Raw genomic sequence first — 20,000 nt, 5'->3', positions numbered from 1 at the left:
ATGCAGTCTCAGTCACACACACAGCTCTGCTAAAAAGACCCACATACACCTTGGCTCTGCTGAAGACACACACTCTTAGCTTTGCCTTCATTCATGTGCTGTTTTATATAAACTAAATGTGACTGAACTGTAGGTCATCTAAATCTCCCTTCCTACTCCCTACTCCCTATACCCTTCCCTCCTACCCTCCCTATACCCTTCCCTCCTACCCTCCCTACACCCTTCCCTCCTACCCTCCCTATACCCTTCCGTCCTACCCTCCTACCCACACTACACCCTTCCCTCCTACCCTCCTACCCACACTACACCCTTCCCTCCTACCCTCCTACCCACACTACACCCTTCCCTCCTACCCACACTACACCCTACCCTTCTATTCTCAACTCCTCCCCTCAGTCCCTTTAATCTGCGGTTCTGAAGGTGTGTTCTCCTGCTGTGTGTTGGAGAACCCTGAGGAGAGTTCCCTCCACATGTGGTCCCTAGATCCAACACAGTGTGTGTGTGTCGGTGTGTGTGTGAGAGAGTGTCTGTCTACGTGTGTGTGTGTGTGTGTGAAGGAGGATGACAGTGCAGATGGTTTAATAGAGATTATCTCAGCAGGGAGAGCTGTTGGAGCTGGGGACCACGCAAGGGGAGCCCACACACACACACACACACACAGGAGGAACATCTAAAGGAAAAGCATGACTAGCTTTCAAACAAGCATGAAAGCACACCCTGAGGTTCTGCATGTATGTGCATTATTGTCATGTGTGTGCAAGTGTGTGTGTGTATCAAACAAGGACTATAAAGTGCATGAAAACAGATGGTTGCTTTTTATAGGAGGATCTCACTGGGCAACCGAGCACTAATGCAAACACACACACACACACACACACACCGGAGGAACGCATGGTCAGCTAGAACACAGGTTTGAGCTGACATACAGTATGGATCTGCTGTCAGTCCAGCAGACACACACACACACCATCTCTATTAAAGTGCTGTCTAAATCCCTCTCATCTAATACGCAGGGAACCCTTCTGGATACATGATGCCACCACAGCATGGCGTCACAACACGACACACACACACGAGCGCACACACACACACACATGTCCGGGACTAAGCGAGGCCCCAGGTTTGACTGAGGTGAGAGTGAGTGAGAGACACATCTTAATGCAGTGAGAGGCCTGCATCGACCGATCCGAAACTCAGTCTGTGGTAATGAAATGAAGTGTTTAGTCAGATACAAGTTCTGTTTCGCTCTGCTATGACACAGCAGAATCCTATTCACAGCAGTATTGACTGTAGGAACAGGTCACATGGAGACCAGACCAGACCAGACCGAACCCCCACTGAGTCCAAACAGACTCCATCACTGGAGTGATGTTACTGAGTCTCTGTCTCTGGCAGAGGGCTACAATCAATGACAATCAATGACCTTTCGGGCTCTCAATGAAGACTAGAAGAGACTGATCAGGGGGAGGGGAGAGAGAGACCAGCGAGAAAGAACTCATGAGAGAGAGAGAGAGAGAGAGAGAGAGAAGAGAGAGAGAGAGAGAGAGAGAGAGAGAGAGAGAGAGAGAGAGAGAGAGAGAGAGAGAGAGAGAGAGAGAGAGAGAGAGAGAGACAGGACCCGAAATAAATGAAGAGAAATAATGTGTGTTTGTGTGTGTGGTATAGAGAGAGCCAATGGGCTTCAGGAAGAGCATCATGGCCTTGTGGTGTTTGCTCTCTGGGAAACGAGAGGAAGATAACAGGGAGGGAGGGAGGGAGGGAGGGAGGGAGGGCTTTTAAGCTGGTGTGGTGTTGAGTAGAGACGAGAATCCCTTGAGAGCCAACTATCAATACCACTACTCTGTCTGACACTACCCCTCATCTGGACACTCACAGGATCTCTCTCTCTCGCTCCCTCACTTTGTCACTTTGTCCCACCCTCCGCCCCTCCCTCTATCTCTTCCTCTCGTCCACATCCCCCTCCCTCCGTATCCCCCTGTCTGTCTCGCCAGCTCCCCCTCTCAAGCCACCTACAAGAGAAGGACAGGAAGGACATCTCAGAAACCTAGGACCGTACTTCTTCAAATAATACACAGATAATGTACTCCTCCGAGACTGCCTAAATCAAGCTAACAGCATGGCCGAGACAGAAACAGCCATTAAGAATTCTCTCTCAACTCAAAACATGGTCTGGCATCGCCAGTAAAATGACAATATAACAATGAGAGCAACACAACATCATGAAACGCTCCTGTTCGACTGACTGACTGACTGACTGGCTGGAAATAGCAGTTGGTAAAAACAGTCATCCAGCCACTGTCTGCATGACAGTGGCTGGAAGAAAAACAGAGAGAGAGACAGACACACAGACAGAGAGAGAGACAGACACACAGACAGACAGAGAGACAGACACACAGACAGAGAGAGAAAGAGAGCGAGAGCGAGGTGGACAGTGTACCAAATGGGGAATCTCTCCATCAAAAATAAAGGGAGGAAGAGAGAAGACAGAGAAGAGAGGAAGAGAGAGAAGAGAGAACACCTAATGAGGCTTCACTGAGGAGGAAGAGAGGGAACAGACGTCTCTCTAGTCGAAGCTATCTGAACGCCTGTGAGAGGAGAGACTAACTAAGGAAACACCACTTCTTCAGTAAACAGGAAGGGATGAAGCTTCGTCACGTTCGGTCAGGTCAGAGGTCAGGTCAGGTCAGGTCGACCTGACCAGCTGAGGCTGAACCCAGCAGCAGAAAAGTACCAGCTAGGATTATGGTCATAAGAATTCACATCAAGCAACAAGCATGCGGGTACACACACACACACACACACACATATACAGATATACACACACACACACATACAGATGTACACACACACACTCACACAAAAATTTGTGTACAAACACAGAAGACAATGCATCAGCATCATTTCCATTTGTTTACATGCAGCAAGAAGCTTACGAGATCAAACTGCAAAAGATTCATTTATTAGTCAACTGTTTGAGTTGGCACAGTTTAGATTGAACAAGGAGATGGGAGGGGGAGGCACGGGGGGGGAGGGAATAACACAGGGTGAGATCAGCCCATCTATCAATGTCGGCCCGTAAAGTTAAAGCAAGAGTGAAAATCACAAGAGTTTAGCTCTCTTAGGACTTCAAGGGCAGGCATAAACACACATGCATAAACACACATGCATACACACACATGCATACACACAGACGCTCACTCACACGTTCACATGCGCACACACACTCAAGTGGAAATAGGGAGAGAGGGGGGGGGGGGCAGGTGAGAGGAAGGAGAGGGAGAGAGAGGTGGGTAGGCAGAGAAGGAGAGGAGAGGTGAGAGTTCCTGGGGGCTAGTCTGACAGCGGCTGGCACACCAGGGCAGAGAGAGCGAGAGACAGGGGAGAGACAGGGGGGCAAGAGACGGGGGAGAGAGGACAGGGCTCTGAGGGATTTTAGTCTGACACTAATACAGATGAGGTTGGCATGTCAGGACATGGTCGTCTGGGTTACAGCAGGCTGCCTGAGGAGGTGGCAGACACGAGGAGGTGTCGTATACAAGCTGCAGGTACAGAGAGACCAGGAGAGAGACAGACACACAGAGAGAGAGACAGAGACAGACAGACACACAGATAGAGAGACAGAGACAGACAGACAGACAGACAGACAGAGAGAGAGAGACAGACACAGAGACAGAGAGAGAGAGAGAGAGAGAGAGAGAGAGAGAGAGAGAGAGAGAGAGAGAGAGAGTGAGAGAGAGAGAGAGAGGCCTGGCCATAGAGACAGGCCGTCACAGGCAGACATGGCTGCCCAGAGAAGAGAGACTGTGCTCTGTCTGCTCACAGGGAGAAGTGGAGACAGAGCTCCACTTCCTAACAGAATGTGACCACTATACAGACATTCGAACCAAATACTTCCCCAAAATTACCAGCATATACAAGGAATTTGAAAATGTAACAAATAGAGAGAGACTGGTTTATTTATTGGGAGAAAAACCTAACTGCTGTATTTTAGCAGCAAAGTATGTATCAGCCTGTCATGACTTTAGAGAAAGCCACAATGAGGACAATTTATAATATGGCAAACATAACATGTTTTAATTTTTGTTTTAATATTTTGTTTAAATTTTACTGTAATTTTTCAGAATTTCAAATGTAGTATTTGATTTTTACTATTATTATTATCATTATATAACCTGTATGTGCGTATGTATGTGTATGTATGGGTATATGCGTGTGTATATATACGTGTGGGTGTGTATACATGTGTGTATGCGTATACATATATATATGTATATATACATATGTGTGTGTGTATCTATTTACTTATTTATTTATTTATACCGATTATTTGGCAACATTAATAATATACCAACTTGAATAATAATAACATGGATACAAGTTGTACACCTGTGTGGTGTAGATACACTGTATATGTTAAACTGCCGTGTGTGTCTCTGTATGTGAGTGTGTGAAATATAAGTATATATAAGGCCACGATTTACATTGATTAATATTTCTGTAATTCTACCGTTGCTTTGGCAATATGAACAATTGTTGTTTTCATGCCAATAAAGCCCTTTGAACTGAACTGAACTGAGAGAGAGAGAGAGAGAGAGACACAGAGAGAGAGACAGAGAGAGAGAGACACACAGAGAGACAGACAGACACACAGGGAGAGAGACAGAGAGAGACAGACACACAGATAGAGACAGAGAGAAACAGACAGACAGATAGAGAGACAGAGAGAGACAGACAGACACAGAGAGACAGACACAGAGAGAGGCAGACAGATAGAGAGACAGAGACAGACAGACAGACAGACAGACAGATAGAGAGACAGACAGACACAGAGAGACAGACACAGAGAGAGACAGACACAGATAGAGAGACAGACAGACAGCGTGTCTCTACTCACCAGGAAGACTCTGTATGCGTTTAATCTGCTGATCGATCCCCAACACACATCTGTGTCGTTGTACTGTACACTGCCTGCACTGCACGACTGGTTCCCACTGCAGACACACACACACACACACACGTAAGTCATCAGGTCTGTAGCCTTTGGTTGTGTCTTTTCGGCTGGCGGGGCTAATTCATAAAGCCTTGACAGTCCCAATATGGAATAACTGAGCACTAGCTGTCTGCACTCCTGTAGCCAATGGGCAAGCAATAACAACCTGTCCAGGAGGGAGAAGCACCAATGGGAGGAGAGAGAGAGAGAGACTGATTTGGTGGTACTGATAGTGTTAGGGTGAAGAAGATGGGAATGTGAGGGTGAGAGAGTAGGAGGGTGAGAGGGTCAGTGTGGGAGGGCTGGAAGGGTGAAGGTGAGTGAGGGGTAGAGTGAGAGGGGTAGAGAGAGAGGGTGAGAGGGTGAGAGTGAGAGGGTGAGAGTTAGAGAGTGAGAGTGAGAGGGTGAAAGGGTGAGAGTGTGAGAGTGAGGGTGAGAGTGTGAGAGTGAGGGTGAGAGGGTGAGAGTGAGAGTAAGAGTGAGAGGGTGAGAGGGTGAGGGTGAGAGTTAGAGAGTGAGAGTGTGAAAGGGTGAGTGTGAGAGTGAGAGTGTGAGGGTGAGAGGGTGAGAGGGTGAGGGTGAGAGTGAGAGGGTGAGAGTGTGAGGGTGAGAGTTAGAGGGTGATAGTGAGAGGGTGAGAGTGAGAGGGTGAGAGTGAGAGGGTGAGAGTGTGATGTGGATCTTACCAGGCCACCTCCATGAGGGACAGAGGCACTGCGGCAGCGTAGATGGCCAGGTCTCCGTACAGGTACACGATGATGCAGATGTAGAACATGTTGACCCCCACTGCAGGGGACAGAGGAAGACACGTTAGGCACATGCTGCATGTTTAGCATCTGGGTCCATGTGGACCAGGAACACACTGGACACGCATGCTGCATGTTTAGCATCTGGGTCCATGTGGACCAGGAACACACGCATGCTGCATGTTTAGCTGGAACACCAGAAGCATTTGAGCATTCTAACGCCGAAGCTTGGACACCATAGGTCAAGAGGTGAGGTCATGGCCTTCTATTAAGGCAAAGATGTTGATGATATCTAATCTGAATAAGGAAAACCTGAAGGCACTCAGAAGGACAATCTATGGATTCTCCCTCCTGGTATTGAGTACAGCGCAGGGGACGGGCCGGGGACAGGCAGGGGACAGGCAGGGGACAGGCTGGGGGACAGGCTGGTGACAGGCTGGGGGACAGGCTGGGGGACAGGCAGGGGACAGGCAGGGGACAGGCAGGGGACAGGCAGGGGACAGGCTGGGGGACAGGCAGGGGACAGGCAGGGGACAGGCAGGGGACAGGCTGGGGGACAGGCTGGGGGACAGGCCGGGGGACAGGCAGGGGACAGGCAGGGGACAGGCTGGGGGACAGGCAGGGGGACAGGCAGGGGACAGGCAGGGGACAGGCCGGGGACAGGCAGGGGACAGGCTGGGGGACAGGCGGGGGACAGGCTGGGGACAGGCTGGGGACAGGCCGGGGGACAGGCCGGGGACAGGCCGAGGACAGGCAGGGGACAGGCAGGGGACAGGCTGGGGGACAGGCTGGGGGACAGGCTGGGGGACAGGCTGGGGGACAGGCTGGAGGACAGGCAGCAGCCAGTGTCCTTCCACAGTCCAGGTTAGCAGATCCTTCATCCCCCCCTCTGAGGAGACACCGGACAACTGGCACACTTCTCCTCTAATAGCTCATGTCATCACTCCATCAACTGCAATCTTCTCCCCCTGCACTCCTCCGCCCCTCCATCCCACCCTCCATCCCACCCTCAGGGAGAGAACAGTCATAACAGTCATGTCTTCTTCACCAGAGGAATATTAATCACACTAATTAAGAAAGTAATCACTTTAGGAGGGAACATTTCCTTGTCAGGCCTCCACACACACAGAAATCTCAGCACACACAAATGCACCACCCCACACACACACACACACACTCCAGACAACCAGCACACACCTCTCCAAAGACAGACACTCAGACACACACAGAGACAGACACACACACACACACACACACAGACAGACACAGACAGACACAGACATAGGTGCAGCTGCCAGGTCATTCATTACTGCCAGGGAAATGAGAGAGATGAGTCCATTAAAAACACATAAAACACAGGCAGGGTTATAGTTTTACAGGCTGAACTGATTCCTCTGATCTGGGGGGGAGGAGGAGAGGTGAGGAGGAGGGGGGAGGAGGAGAGATGATAAGGAAAGGTGAGGAGGAGAGGTGATAAGGAAAGATGAAGAGGAGAGGTGATAAGGAGAGGTGATAAGGACAGGTGAAGAGGAGAGGTGAGGAGGAGGAGAGGTGAGGAGGAGGAGAGGTGGCTACAGCCTCTAGTTATCTCAGTAACGACCAGAGCAGGAATGAAGGCTACAGCCTCTAGTTATCTCAGTAACGACCAGAGCAGGAATGAAGGCTACAGCCTCTAGTTATCTCAGTAACGACCAGAGCAGGAATGAAGGCTACAGCCTCTAGTTATCTCAGTAACGACCAGAGCAGGAATGAAGGCTACAGCCTCTAGTTATCTCAGTAACTGAGGAGCCTGGATGTCCCCCCCCCCCCCCCACACACACACACACACACACACACACACACACACACACACAGGTGTCCTGCTTCTACAGCACACACTAACACACTGCTCTGTATAGGGTCACTGAACAGAGCAGTGACCCTGAACAGGGTGTCACTAACACGCACGACCACTAACACGCACGCCCACTAACACGCACGCCCACTAACGCACGACCACACTCACAGACAGTTTTCTCCTGCATGCTGGGCCCAGTGCCCATCTAATTCAGATCTGATTAGAGTCACTGGGCAGCTCTCCACCTGCACAAAGAGAGAGAGAGAGAGAGAGAGAGAGAGAGAGCAAGAGAGAGAGAGCAAGAGAGAGAGAGAGCAAGAGAGAGAGAGAGCAAGAGAGAGCGAGAGAGAGAGCGAGAGAGAGAGAGAGCAAGAGAGAGCGAGAGAGAGAGAGAGAGAGAGAGAGAGAGAGAGAGAGAGAGAGAGAGAGAGAGAGAGAGAGAGAGAGAGAGAGAGAGAGAGAGCAAGAGAGAGAGAGCAAGAGAGGAGAGAAACAGAGATCGATGCCTCCTTGTCTCACCTGCCGTAGAGGACAGACACACCATGGAGAGATCCCACCAAGGGTTACCTCAAACCCGGGGAGACGTGTATCTATATTTGTTGTGTGCACATCTTAATGTGTATTTGTTTACATGAGTGGTGTGTGGGTATTTGTGTGGACCTGTGGGTGTGTGTGTGTGTGTGTGTGTGTATTAAACTGTGAGTGTTTGTGGGCAGTGACATTTTGATGTGTGAGTCAACGGCTCCACCTGCTGTACAGAGATGGGATAGCACCTATCCTCCTCTCTCTGAGACACAGCACCCATCCTCCTCTCTCTCTGAGACACAGCACCCATCCTCCTCTCTCTCTGAGACACAGCACCCATCCTCCTCTCTCTCTCTGAGGCACAGCACCCATCCTCCTCTCTCTCTCTGAGACACAGCACCCATCCTCTCTCTCTGAGACACAGCACCCATCCTCCCCTCTCTCTCTCTGAGACACAGCACCCATCCTCCCCTCTCTCTCTCTGAGACACAGCACCCATCCTCCCCTCTCTCTCTCTGAGACACAGCACCCATCCTCCCCTCTCTCTGAGACACAGCACCCATCCTCTCTCTCTGAGACACAGCACCCATCCTCCCCTCTCTCTCTCTGAGACACAGCACCCATCCTCCTCTCTCTCTGAGACACAGCACCCATCCTCCTCTCTCTCTGAGACACAGCACCCATCCTCCTCTCTCTCTGAGACACAGCACCCATCCTCCTCTCTCTCTCTGAGACACAGCACCCATCCTCCCCTCTCTCTGAGACACAGCACCCATCCTCCCCTCTCTCTGAGACAGGACACACTGACAGGACATGCTTCTAGACTGTTGAGACAGGAGAGGAGTGTGTGTGTGTGTGTGTGTGTGTGTGTCTCTAACAGAAGCAGGGTGCTTTTGTTTCTGGTTCAAGGTGAACGTGATTCTGTCACGGCTACGCTAGCCAAGCTTTCATTAGCCACCCAATCACTCACACAACAATCCTGTTGGTGCACACACACGCAAAAACAGATGACATATACAGTAAGTACAGACACACACAAAGATGAAATACGTACACGTACACACACACACACACACACACACACACACACGGGCTATGAAGATTAAAATGTGGCCTTGATGGGGTCTCAAATAGGTCATTACAACCTGAGGCAATTTATCCTTCCATAATTACAACCCATTAGAAGAAACAGCCTCTCTCTCTGTGTGTGGGTGACAATGGGACATGAAGGGGAGGCAGTGGTCCCGCATAACCTTCAACACACAATCCCTCTACCCTTCCACCCCCGTCCCTCCATCACCCACTGAGACTATGAGACTAGCCATCTAAAACCAGTGCAGTCGTCATGGTGAGGAGTTCCTACCTTTGTTGAAGAACATGGAGGCCATCTGACCCATCTCCACACGCTCCACGATGTCAAACTGATCCACTGGGCCTCCAGGCCTCTCTGAAGACAGGCACAGGGTTAGAGTGAATGTGTGTGTGTGGGAGGGGGGGGGAAGGGGGGGGGGAGGGGGGGGAGGGGCGGGGGGAGGGGGGGGGAGGGGGGGGAGGGGCGGGGGTGGGGGGGGGGGGGGGAGGTCACTCACGGATGGACAGAATCGGCCTTGCCTCCGGCCGTCCCCTGATGATGACATCATCGTCAGAGTAATCAGAGGTGGAGTCGCTGTCTTCCACCTGAAGATGGGAGGATTCCAAACACAGGAGAGAATTGACAGCATCACAACACGAAAGAGCAGCAACTTCGACTACGTTAAATATCTGTGCTTGTTGGGACAAGATGGCCGCCAACTCACCTCCTCCTGCTCTCTCCTCTTCCAGCGCAGCTGAGCATTGGCTGAAGCCATCGCCTCGATCACGAACGTGGTGGTCATGTAGCTGAGGAGGGAACGAGAAAGGGAGGAGGAGAGAGAGTTGAGTGAGTAGAAGGAGGGATGGTGAAAGGGGGAGGGGGGAGAAGGAGAGAGATAGAGAGGGAGGGGTATAGAGAGAAGGAAAGAGATGAGGGCATAAATGAAGAGATACTGAACTTCATTTGAACCAGCATGGGACCTCTTGATCTTGGTCCAATGTGCTAGCCCTCAGCTTCACTGATCCTCACTGAGCTACACCCATCCTCACTGAGCTACACCCATCCTCACTGAGCTACACCCATCTTCACTGAGCTATAACCATCCTCACTGAGCTACACCCATCCTCACTGAGCTACACCCATCTTCACTGAGCTACAACCATCCTCACTGAGCTATAACCATCCTCACTGAGCTATAACCATCCTCACTGAGCTATAACCATCCTCACTGAGCTATACCCATCCTCACTGAGCTATACCCATCCTCACTGAACTATAACCATCCTCACTGAGCTATACCCATCCTCACTGAGCTATACCCATCCTCACTGAGCTATAACCATCCTCACTGAGCTATAACCATCCTCACTGAGCTATAACCATCCTCACTGAGCTATAACCATCCTCACTGAGCTATACCCATCCTTACTGAACTATAACCATCCTCACTGAGCTATAACCATCCTCACTGAGCTATACCCATCCTCACTGAGCTATACCCATCCTCACTGAGCTATACCCATCCTCACTGAGCTATACCCATCCTCACTGAGCTATACCCATCCTCACTGAACTATAACCATCCTCACTGAGCTATACCCATCCTCACTGAGCTATACCCATCCTCACTGAGCTATAACCATCCTCACTGAGCTATAACCATCCTCACTGAGCTATAACCATCCTCACTGAGCTATAACCATCCTCACTGAGCTATACCCATCCTCACTGAACTATAACCATCCTCACTGAGCTATAACCATCCTCACTGAGCTATACCCATCCTCACTGAGCTATACCCATCCTCACTGAGCTATACCCATCCTCACTGAGCTATACCCATCCTCACTGAGCTATACCCATCCTCATTGAGCTATAACCATCTTCACTGAGCTATAACCATCCTCACTGGGCTATAACCATCCTCACTGAGCTATAACCATCCTCACTGAGCTATAACCATCCTCACTGAGCTATAACCATCCTCACTGAGCTATACCCATCCTCACTGAGCTATAACCATCCTCACTGAGCTATACCCATCCTCTCTGAGCTATACCCATCCTCACTGAGATATAACCATCCTCACTGAGCTATACCCATCCTCACTGAGCTATACCCATCCTCACTGAGCTATACCCATCCTCACTGAGCTATAACCATCCTCACTGAGCTATAACCATCCTCACTGAGCTATAACCATCCTCACTGAGCTATACCCATCCTCACTGAGCTATAACCATCCTCACTGAACTATAACCATCCTCACTGAGCTATAACCATCCTCACTGAGCTATCCCTTTCACTTTAGAGTTAGTGCCAGGATGGGTGAACTGACCTCATGAAGGCCAGGAAGGAGATGAGCGCCAGACTGACCACCCAGCCAGCCGTGGCGAAGGCCCTGGGCATGGTCAATGCCCCAGTGCCTACGATCAGGTTGAACATGTACACTAGCCCCACCTGGAAGAACCACACAACAGAGACATACACATACACACACAGGGTAAGAGTTTAGGACGGGCACAAGAACCAGGAAGGTGGATGACAGAACAGGTCCAGTCATGGTGGCTAGACTGGGGACATTTTCCTCTTCATATTCATCACTGACAGTCACCAGGGAGCCATCACTGTCCCTGAGCCACAAAAGAGACTTCATAGAACCTGGTTTAGTCTGACAGGCCTCAGCACAGAGTGGAGCTAAACTTTGTGGATCTCCAGGACAAATCTGCACTGTAGCTGATGAAATAAGAGTGGACAAAGTAGAAACAAATAACATGGGCTCTCTGTACAACCGCAGCTAGGCCAGACAGTGTTTCTGACCTTTGCAATACATGTGTGGCGTGCCAGCACCTACTCTTCCTGTGTCCTGTTCTGTGATGACTAACTAAAATAACCACAGCATACAGCCATGTTTAGGGATAGACAGTGGGGACATAAACCTATCAATGTCAAGGGAACATTGAATCGTCCCCACCAATAATTAGCGGCAGAGCAAGGGGTGATGTTAGTGACGTTCTTGACAGAAACTCCAATAACGTCCCAGCTGATACTTACAAACGGGGAGTAGGGCTCCCCGCTCTCGGTGATACCACCAGCCATGGCGTTGGGGTGGACGGACACTCTCGCCGGTCACAATCTGAAAAGTAGAACACGCGAATATCCATCAACTACAACTTTAGCCTACTGTAGTTCAATATATGTGGGCAAATGGTCAACTATAAACAGTAGTCAGGCACCTATCAAGCTACTACAAATAATTGTACTTGCTAATTGTCACAACTGACCAGATTGTCAGATCAAAAAAAGCAGCATGTGTCGAAAAGAGAGAAAAATACCTGGATACTTGACCAGGCTTCGCATAAAATCTCATTTTTGCCAGAGTATAGACTACTCTCTCGACTATTCTAGTCTAGTACTTGAGCTAGCTTGGTAGCTACGCTAGTACAGTAACTAGCTACAAACAGGGCATTTTAGCTAATGATTGCGTCGATAAGCTCGCAAACAGCTACTATAGTGCTAGCTAGCTCTCTAGCCACTGACTGTTAGTCATGCACAACAACGGTAGTATGCAGCTACTGTAATCTGTCTTCAATATTATCAAGTAGCTATCCGTCTAGTCTGGCATCTGGTTAAAAAACACCTGCAAAGCGAAAAGTAAACACTTTCAACATAGCAACTCACCTTCCTCCGAAGTACAACTGGCTAACCGCGCAGCCAGCCAGCCAGCTGATTCGAAATAACGGCTATCCTAAATGGCATATGTCCAGTCTTGATTGACTGGTACCAGAGGTTTTTGTGGGGAAATAGGCAAAAGAGAAAATAAGTTGCTTATGACTTGTGAAGTGGCTCCTTCGCTACTTGGATTGTGCTACAGCGGCAAGCACTAGCTAATGTTTGTTGTACTTAGTTTTGTATCTCAGGACATTCCCGACAACCCATTAACCCAAACTTTAAATGCCGTATTCTTCGTTGTGCTCAATAATTTATCTTTCTGATATGGTGGTTCAAATGGGTAAATTCGGCGCTTCCAGTTTACAAAGTCCGTTAATATAAAATATTTGCCCTTGGCCTACCTACACCTGATACAAGTCTACAACTGGGTCGGTCACATGACGCAATATTTTATGGTGTTTTGCATTCGAATGAACCTAATGGGTGTAGCCAGTCATGTGACCGAAAGAGGCGTTATCAGACAGAGCAAGTCATATGACATTTGAATCGAAATTGCAAGCTGTCAAACCGAGCACTTGACTACTTTTCTGGAGATCCTCTCTCTTTATCACGCGATTCATTTCCTCTTCTTTGGAATTTACTGATCCCACAGTAACGATTATTATAACTTGTAATTAAATTGATCACTTAACAATGAGTCGAATAATTACATTTACATTTAGTCATTTAGCAGACGGTTTTATCTAAAGCGACTTATAAGAGAGAGCTTTACAAAGATTGCATAGGTCGATGATCATAAACAACGAGATGAACCCCAAAAACATTGCGGGTAGCCAAACATGAAGCATACATTGTGAAAAGCAAATAAGTGCCAATGGGTGGAACCAGAAGAGCATGTAGTTAAACAAATTTCAATTGAACAACACGATCCTCGAAAGTGCTATAGTTAGCAATTAGTAAGTTTGGCCTGGTTTGGGTGAAAGTGGCCTGTGTTTTTTGGGTGAAAGTGGCTGGTTTGGGTGAAAGTGGCCTGGTTAGTAAATGTGTTCCCGAAAATCATTGTGGAAGCAAGTTGCAGTAAATGAAAACAAAAAAAGGTCAAAATTAAGTTAGTCAGTTTTATTTGCAGTATAATATATTATTGCACAATACAGTCTACAATATTACAGCACATACTACTGCATGCGTAACTGTGCTACAGAAGTACTAGTTTCTCGGAGCAGATTGTGGTTAGCTTGATGAGAAACTGATTACATTTATAACCTGTTTAACACCGAACCCCCACACATCAGAAGGACCACAATATGTGTTTGAGAAGACCACAAAGCGGTTACACAAGGAGAAAGGACTTCCATAAAAAGTTTAGAAACTTATTATGTTTTGAAAATATTTTGTCAACCCATCCAAACTTTTTCACGACACAAAAGGTTTTTTTTTATCTCTTTTTTCTTGCTGCCTTCTGCCTTGCTCGTGGTAGAATCAGAATCAGAATCAGAACGACCTAACGACCGAGGCAGCCATCATCGGTGCCATCTTGGATGGTAGCTTCGTAGACTAGCTTACATCTGTTTTGCGTGAAGTAGGGAGAACAGATATTTGTGTAAAAAATGTAAGGAGTGAAAGTAAAATGTTGTCAGAAAATAAATATTGAAGTAAAGTACTCATACCAGAAAAATCTACTTAAGTACAGTACAATTCCCATCCTTTCCGACACAGACCCAGCCTCATTCTAACCTCTTCTAAACATCTGCAAGATACGATACACAACTTATGACGACTCCACAAGAAAGACTGAAAAGCACAAAAGTTCTGTGAACCAACACGTTTAGAAAAACCACTGAACATTTATGTATATGAAGAAGACCACTGTGCTGAACAGGTAGAAGCAGAAGTAGGCCTTGTCGATGCCTCTGGCCACTCTCCCCCAGTACCCAGGTTCCCTCTGACCTCCTGCCCCTCTGGTCTCCTGCTCCTCTGGCCTCCTGCCCTTCTGGTCATCAGATCTCTCCTCCAGTGGCACCTCTTCCACCTCCTCCAGATGGGGGTCCCTCTCCTGTGCTGTTCCCCCAGTAGCTGAGCTCAGGATCTGGGGGTCCCCATTCCGCCCGCCCGAGTCCTGGCTCCCCTTGCTGTCCAGGTCTCCTAAGAAGCCCACCAGAATGGACTCCAGCAGGCTTAAACCCACCATGAAGAAGATAGTGCTGCAGTGAAAAGCTGGGTCACAGGCACAGATAACAGTCACCAAAACAACGGAACAAGCTCAGATTTATTTATCACATGAAGTCCACTGTCCTTTCTGGGCCCTGTTTAAGGTTTCCAGGAGTGTTTCATTGGCTGTGACCATGGCGGCCATTTTAGGCTTGACCTCTGACCTATGAGTGGCAGCTTGTCGGCGGTGGAGGGCAGGATGTCGTTGAGGATGAGCAGCAGGACAGAGATGGAGAGCAGGATGGTGATCTTGAAGCCCAGCTTCTCTCCCCTGGCCTGGTTGATGAAGAAGGAGGCCAAGTCCAGAACCAGGAATAAGACGATGGGCATGGCCAGGTTGAGGAGGTACAGCCGAGGCCTCCTTTGGATGTGGATCTGACACACATAGAGGGAGGGATGGGTGTCAGATGGCTGAGCGGTTAGGGAATCGGGCTACTTATCAGAAGGTTGCCGGTTCGATTCCCGGCCGTGCGAAATTAAGTTGTGTCCTTGGGCAAGGCACTTAACCCTACTTGCCTCGGGGGGGGAATGTCCCTGTACTTACTGTAAGTCGCTCTGGATAAGAGCGTCTGCTAAATGTAATGAATGGAGGGGCAGGGGACAGGTACAGCTCAGTGGTCGAGTATTTGACCACAGATCTAGAGATTGCAGGTTTATCACTTTGGATAATATAGTCTGCTAAATGAATACATAATACATAACGATAGATATAGATATAGCTTGGATTCAAACTGTCAGAGAGCTGTTTGGATCCACATGAATGTGAGTACACTATACTGTATTACAGGCGTCTCTTGTCAATATCATTACCACCCTCACTTGCCCTCTCTGGAGTTCAGACTCAGGTTTGAACGCAGTTAACTGACTCACCTACTTACCAGTGGCACCAGATGTGATGGGACTAACAGGCATTATTCATACAGATTAATGAGTTTACTACTTCAACTTGATTATGGGGTGAAAGTAGAGGTACTGCAACATGAATAAAGAATGCATTATTATCTGTCAGTTTCGAAGGAGACAGTCTACCTTGTATTCTAGCTGACACCAAGTGGCACCATCCACTGTAAAGTTAATCTTAGAGGTTTCCATGAACAGGAAGTCCCATTCCCCTTGATTTAAGTTCCTTCTGCTGAAGTTGTTCTTGGAATCTTCTGTGATCAAGCATCCCAAGGTGATGTCATCTACGGACAGAGATTGAATATCAGATACCAAAACACAATTTTAGCAACATTTAACATTAGGCCAAGAAGACATTGGATGGAAGATATCGCATTTTGGTGTAATGGGTAATGCAATTTTTTACCAGCTTACTTACTTCCTTCGAAATAATGTACATTTTATTCACATATACAGGTCATTCACTATAGCACCAAGTTACCGCTTTTGTCATAATGCTGCCAAGGCAAAATATACCAAATAAAACTACAAGCTCCAGACAAATGACAGAAAAGAACTCTCTGTTAAGTTGCCCATCACTGTAGTCCATTTACCCCTACCGTAATTCAAGAGTGAATAAAAGGTGACAGGTGCAGATCTGGAGGTCCAGGGGGAACTTGTACATGTCCATGCCACAGGTGGTGGTCAGCTTCCTCTGGTCCACCACCTGGACCAGTCCTGGGCACACCCGTGCCTGCCGACTGGACGTAGTGCTGCCGGTGTCAGAAATGCTGCGCAGGGTGCAGGCACACAGAACACCACATCTGGGTAGGCTTTACATTTACATGTACCATGTTACCCTTTTTCCTTTAGAAGTCGGGCGAGGCCTTTTCATCATGTAAAAGCACCTGGTTTCCTCTGAAACCATACACTAAGCATTGTATGCACAGTGGAACACACAAAGGCTGGCTTTGTCAAGTCTCTTCACGGTAAGAGGTGAAAGATGGCTTGTTATGATAACAGTGCTGTCCACTATTGACCATCAATTATAGAGGATATTCAATTTTCAGCGCTGCTCCATTCAAACTGTTGTTTGCTGTGGACTGATGACCCTTCAGGAGAGACATGTGCCCCCTGTAGAGTCATCATACCTTCAACAACAACAAAAACTACTGGCAAATATGTACGTCTTATGTAAATTGTTTCTGACTGGGATAAACTTAACATACGGGTTTTGAAAGTAACTTCCAACTAAACTTCGATTAGTTCAAACGTGTTGCACCTTTGTTAATCACTTTTTGTTGACATCTTTGTCTGTTCAGTGTTGATTAAAATCATAAAAAACAATCGAGTGATAAGAACGGGAGGACAGGGGGACATGGATGAGCGGACCGAAGGAGGAAAGAGAACAGGGAGATTGAAGAGAAAGGATGAGAGAGGATGGTAGGATAAAGAGAAATGAAGTTCTTGAGAAAAACAGGGTGTGTGTACAGTATAGCTCATTGTCAAATACTGCATGGCCAGAGGTCACAGGTTCAAATCCCCCTGTTCTTTACGAGGCTTTAGATAAAAGTATCTGCTAAATGAATGCATAATGATTACAGTATTATGTAAAGGGGAATTAAAATAGGGTTTAGGAAGAGATATAGATGGTTCTTACTCCTCTTGGATGATTATGTCCGGTTTCCAGAGCCTCTCTCTAGGGACTTGGATGGAGCGCTTGCCACAGAACTCCTTCGGATCCCAAGAGATGAACTCATTGTCCCAGGTCTGTTAAAAATGGGAAGACTCAATCAATACATCCATTAATACATTAATTCACCTGCCTATCCATCAATTAATTCACTCACCTATCTATTCAGTCACCATGCATCCAATATTCACCCAAACATTCATTAATCATCTATTCACCTCTCAATCCACGTCGTCATTCACCCTTCCATTCCTGTCAAATTTATTTTTCTCATTTTATCATTCACATATTTCTGTAAACAAACATATTTCTCAATCACTCAAATGCCTGCAGCAGCAGTGATCAGTGACTGAATAAGGACTTCATACTCACTAAGAGGGTGCTGACCGAGCAGGTGAGCGTCTGGCTCTTGGCATTCTGTCGGAGGAGATGTAAAGGTGTACAACAGAAGCGAGTGGAGACATTAGAAGCAGGGATTTTTAGACATGATTAGAACCAGTGTTTTTCGACAAGTTTAGAACTGCCATGTGCCACTGTCACGTTACAGCCATCCAGTCACTCTCATCAACGTCTACAGGGTGCTCGACAGTATCTACGTAAGACAAGGAACTCTCGTGTTCTAACGTTGCTGCTGAGTAATCTATCAGGGGGATAAGGAATATCTAAGCTCTATGCCACTGATGTCGAGACAAAGTTTCAGGTCGGGTTTCCCAGTTAGAGAGTGCACCGCAAAGATGATGTGTTTGTATATGTCCAGTAAAATCATGCTAACTACTAGCCGAGTCTTCTGATTGGCAGCACCCGGAGAACCTGTGATGTACAACTGAAGGTTCTCACCACGTCCAGGATCCCTGAGAGGAACATGTCCACCTTCACATGGGTGCGTGTGGTCATGTTCCGCACGGGCCTGATGTTAGCCAGAAAATCATTCTTCTCCATAAGATTCAGCTTTTCCAGGAGAGCAACATAGCTGCAGTTATCACTGGACACATCACATACTGTGAAGAGGAGGCGCAGGATTAATCCACAGACAGACAGACACAGACAGACAAACACAGACAGACAGACACATACAGACATAGACAGACACAGACAGACACAGACAGACAGACACAGTCAGACAGACACAGACACAGACAGACAGACAGACAGACAGACAGATAGATAGACAGACAGACAGACAGACAGACAGACAGACAAACACAGACAGACAGACAGAGAGACACAGACAGACAGACAGACAGACAGACACAGACACAGACACAGACACAGACAGACAGACAGACAGACAGACAGACAGACAGATAGACAGACAGACAGACAAACACAGACAGACAGACAGACAGAGAGACACAGTCAGACAGACAGACAGACAGACAGACAGACAGACAGACATAGACAACACACACAGCTCACCCATCAGAGCCAGCCAGAACAGCAGCCCTCCAGCCATCATGATTCCTAGTCGGAGGTCCAGCTCCAGACTGAGGAAGGCCTCAGATGGGGCCATGTATCCCTGGGATGTAATGTCAGCTGTTTGAACAGCGTCACACCAAAGAGGACCAATCAGAAGCCCAGCCAGTCTGCTTCACTCACGGCGCTCGCCAGAGATATCGCTCGCTGGTGAAGCATTTGACGGCAGATCGGGTTGCAGGTTCAATTGTTCCTCTGTGTGTCTCTGTGGATGATGCAAAGTAAACACCCGTTTGTTGTCACCCGAGGCCCCCTGGGGAGGTTTAGGGCTGATTGAGACCACCAGGCTTAGGTCTCAATCATGTCTCATTAGGTCTTGTAGAATGTAGACCACGTTCCCAGCTGAGGAACAGAGGTCTTGTAGACCACGTTCCCTCGCTCCCAGCTGAGGAACAGAGGTCTTGTAGACCACGTTCCCTCGTTCCCAGCTGAGGAACAGAGGTCTTGTAGACCACGTTCCCTCGTTCCCAGCTGAGGAACAGAGGTCTTGGGATGTTGGCCTGATGGCAGGAGGAGGAACGGCAGTGGTTTGTCAGTTGGCTGAGAGGAAGAGGAGGAGAGGAAGGGAACACCAAACAATAATGACCCAGCTGACAGAAGCAGAGATGGTCTGTTGCACGATCATGTGCATCAGAGAGCTCCTCTTTATAGTGGACACAGAGTAACACACAGACATAAAAAGCAACTGCTGGTTGGCAGAAAAAAGGAGTCAGGTGGCTGAGCGGTTAGGGAATCGGGCTAGTAATCTGAAGGTTGCCAGTTCGATTCCCGGCGTGCAAATGACGTTGTGTCCTTGGGCAAGGCACTTCACCCTACTTGCGGGAATGTCCCTGTACTTACTGTAAGTCGCTCTGGATAAGAGCGTCTGCTAAATGACTAAATGTAAATGTAAAAAGAGAACTAAT

General features: G+C 48.1%; 3 protein-coding genes across 4 annotated transcripts in view; all 3 read right to left on the bottom strand.

Moving 5' to 3' along the window:
* The window catches only part of tmem104 (transmembrane protein 104), a 30,254-nt gene extending 16,998 nt beyond the window's left edge, over positions 1-13,256 (bottom strand). The window contains 8 exon segments of the mRNA XM_062486282.1: positions 4,895-4,991; positions 5,677-5,776; positions 9,462-9,545; positions 9,688-9,775; positions 9,895-9,976; positions 11,509-11,630; positions 12,225-12,306; positions 12,852-13,256. Coding sequence (XP_062342266.1) covers positions 4,895-4,991; positions 5,677-5,776; positions 9,462-9,545; positions 9,688-9,775; positions 9,895-9,976; positions 11,509-11,630; positions 12,225-12,269 — 618 coding nt within the window. The 5' untranslated portion in view covers positions 12,270-12,306; positions 12,852-13,256.
* Positions 1-18,243, bottom strand: part of LOC134040092 (ectonucleotide pyrophosphatase/phosphodiesterase family member 7-like) — a 104,599-nt gene extending 86,356 nt beyond the window's left edge. Inside the window, exon 1 of the mRNA XM_062486325.1 lies at positions 18,233-18,243. The gene's annotated coding sequence lies outside the window, so the exon portion shown is untranslated. The remainder of the gene's footprint in view (positions 1-18,232) is intronic.
* On the bottom strand, positions 14,193-19,103 carry LOC134040754 (5-hydroxytryptamine receptor 3A-like). Of its 2 annotated transcripts, XM_062486833.1 has the most exons (6): positions 19,039-19,103; positions 18,460-18,620; positions 17,995-18,039; positions 17,590-17,699; positions 16,550-16,720; positions 16,110-16,234 (listed from the first exon to the last, which is right to left on the bottom strand). In XM_062486833.1, exons 1-6 carry the CDS (start codon positions 19,076-19,078, stop codon positions 16,231-16,233), a joined length of 531 nt encoding a protein of 176 aa, XP_062342817.1. In that variant the 5' UTR covers positions 19,079-19,103; the 3' UTR covers positions 16,110-16,230. The 2 variants fall into 2 exon arrangements, with proteins under 2 accessions (XP_062342808.1, XP_062342817.1); XM_062486824.1 differs by lacking the exons at positions 17,590-17,699; positions 17,995-18,039; positions 18,460-18,620; positions 19,039-19,103 and adding exons at positions 14,193-15,056; positions 15,215-15,425 and having other exon boundaries at positions 16,080-16,234; positions 16,550-16,683.
* Between the last annotated feature and the right edge of the window lie 897 nt (positions 19,104-20,000).

The sequence above is a fragment of the Osmerus eperlanus genome, chromosome 2 (genome assembly GCF_963692335.1).
Source record: "Osmerus eperlanus chromosome 2, fOsmEpe2.1, whole genome shotgun sequence".
Taxonomy (NCBI): domain Eukaryota; kingdom Metazoa; phylum Chordata; class Actinopteri; order Osmeriformes; family Osmeridae; genus Osmerus; species Osmerus eperlanus.
Note: the sequence above shows the minus strand (reverse complement) of the source record. Positions and strands in the feature narration are given on the sequence as shown.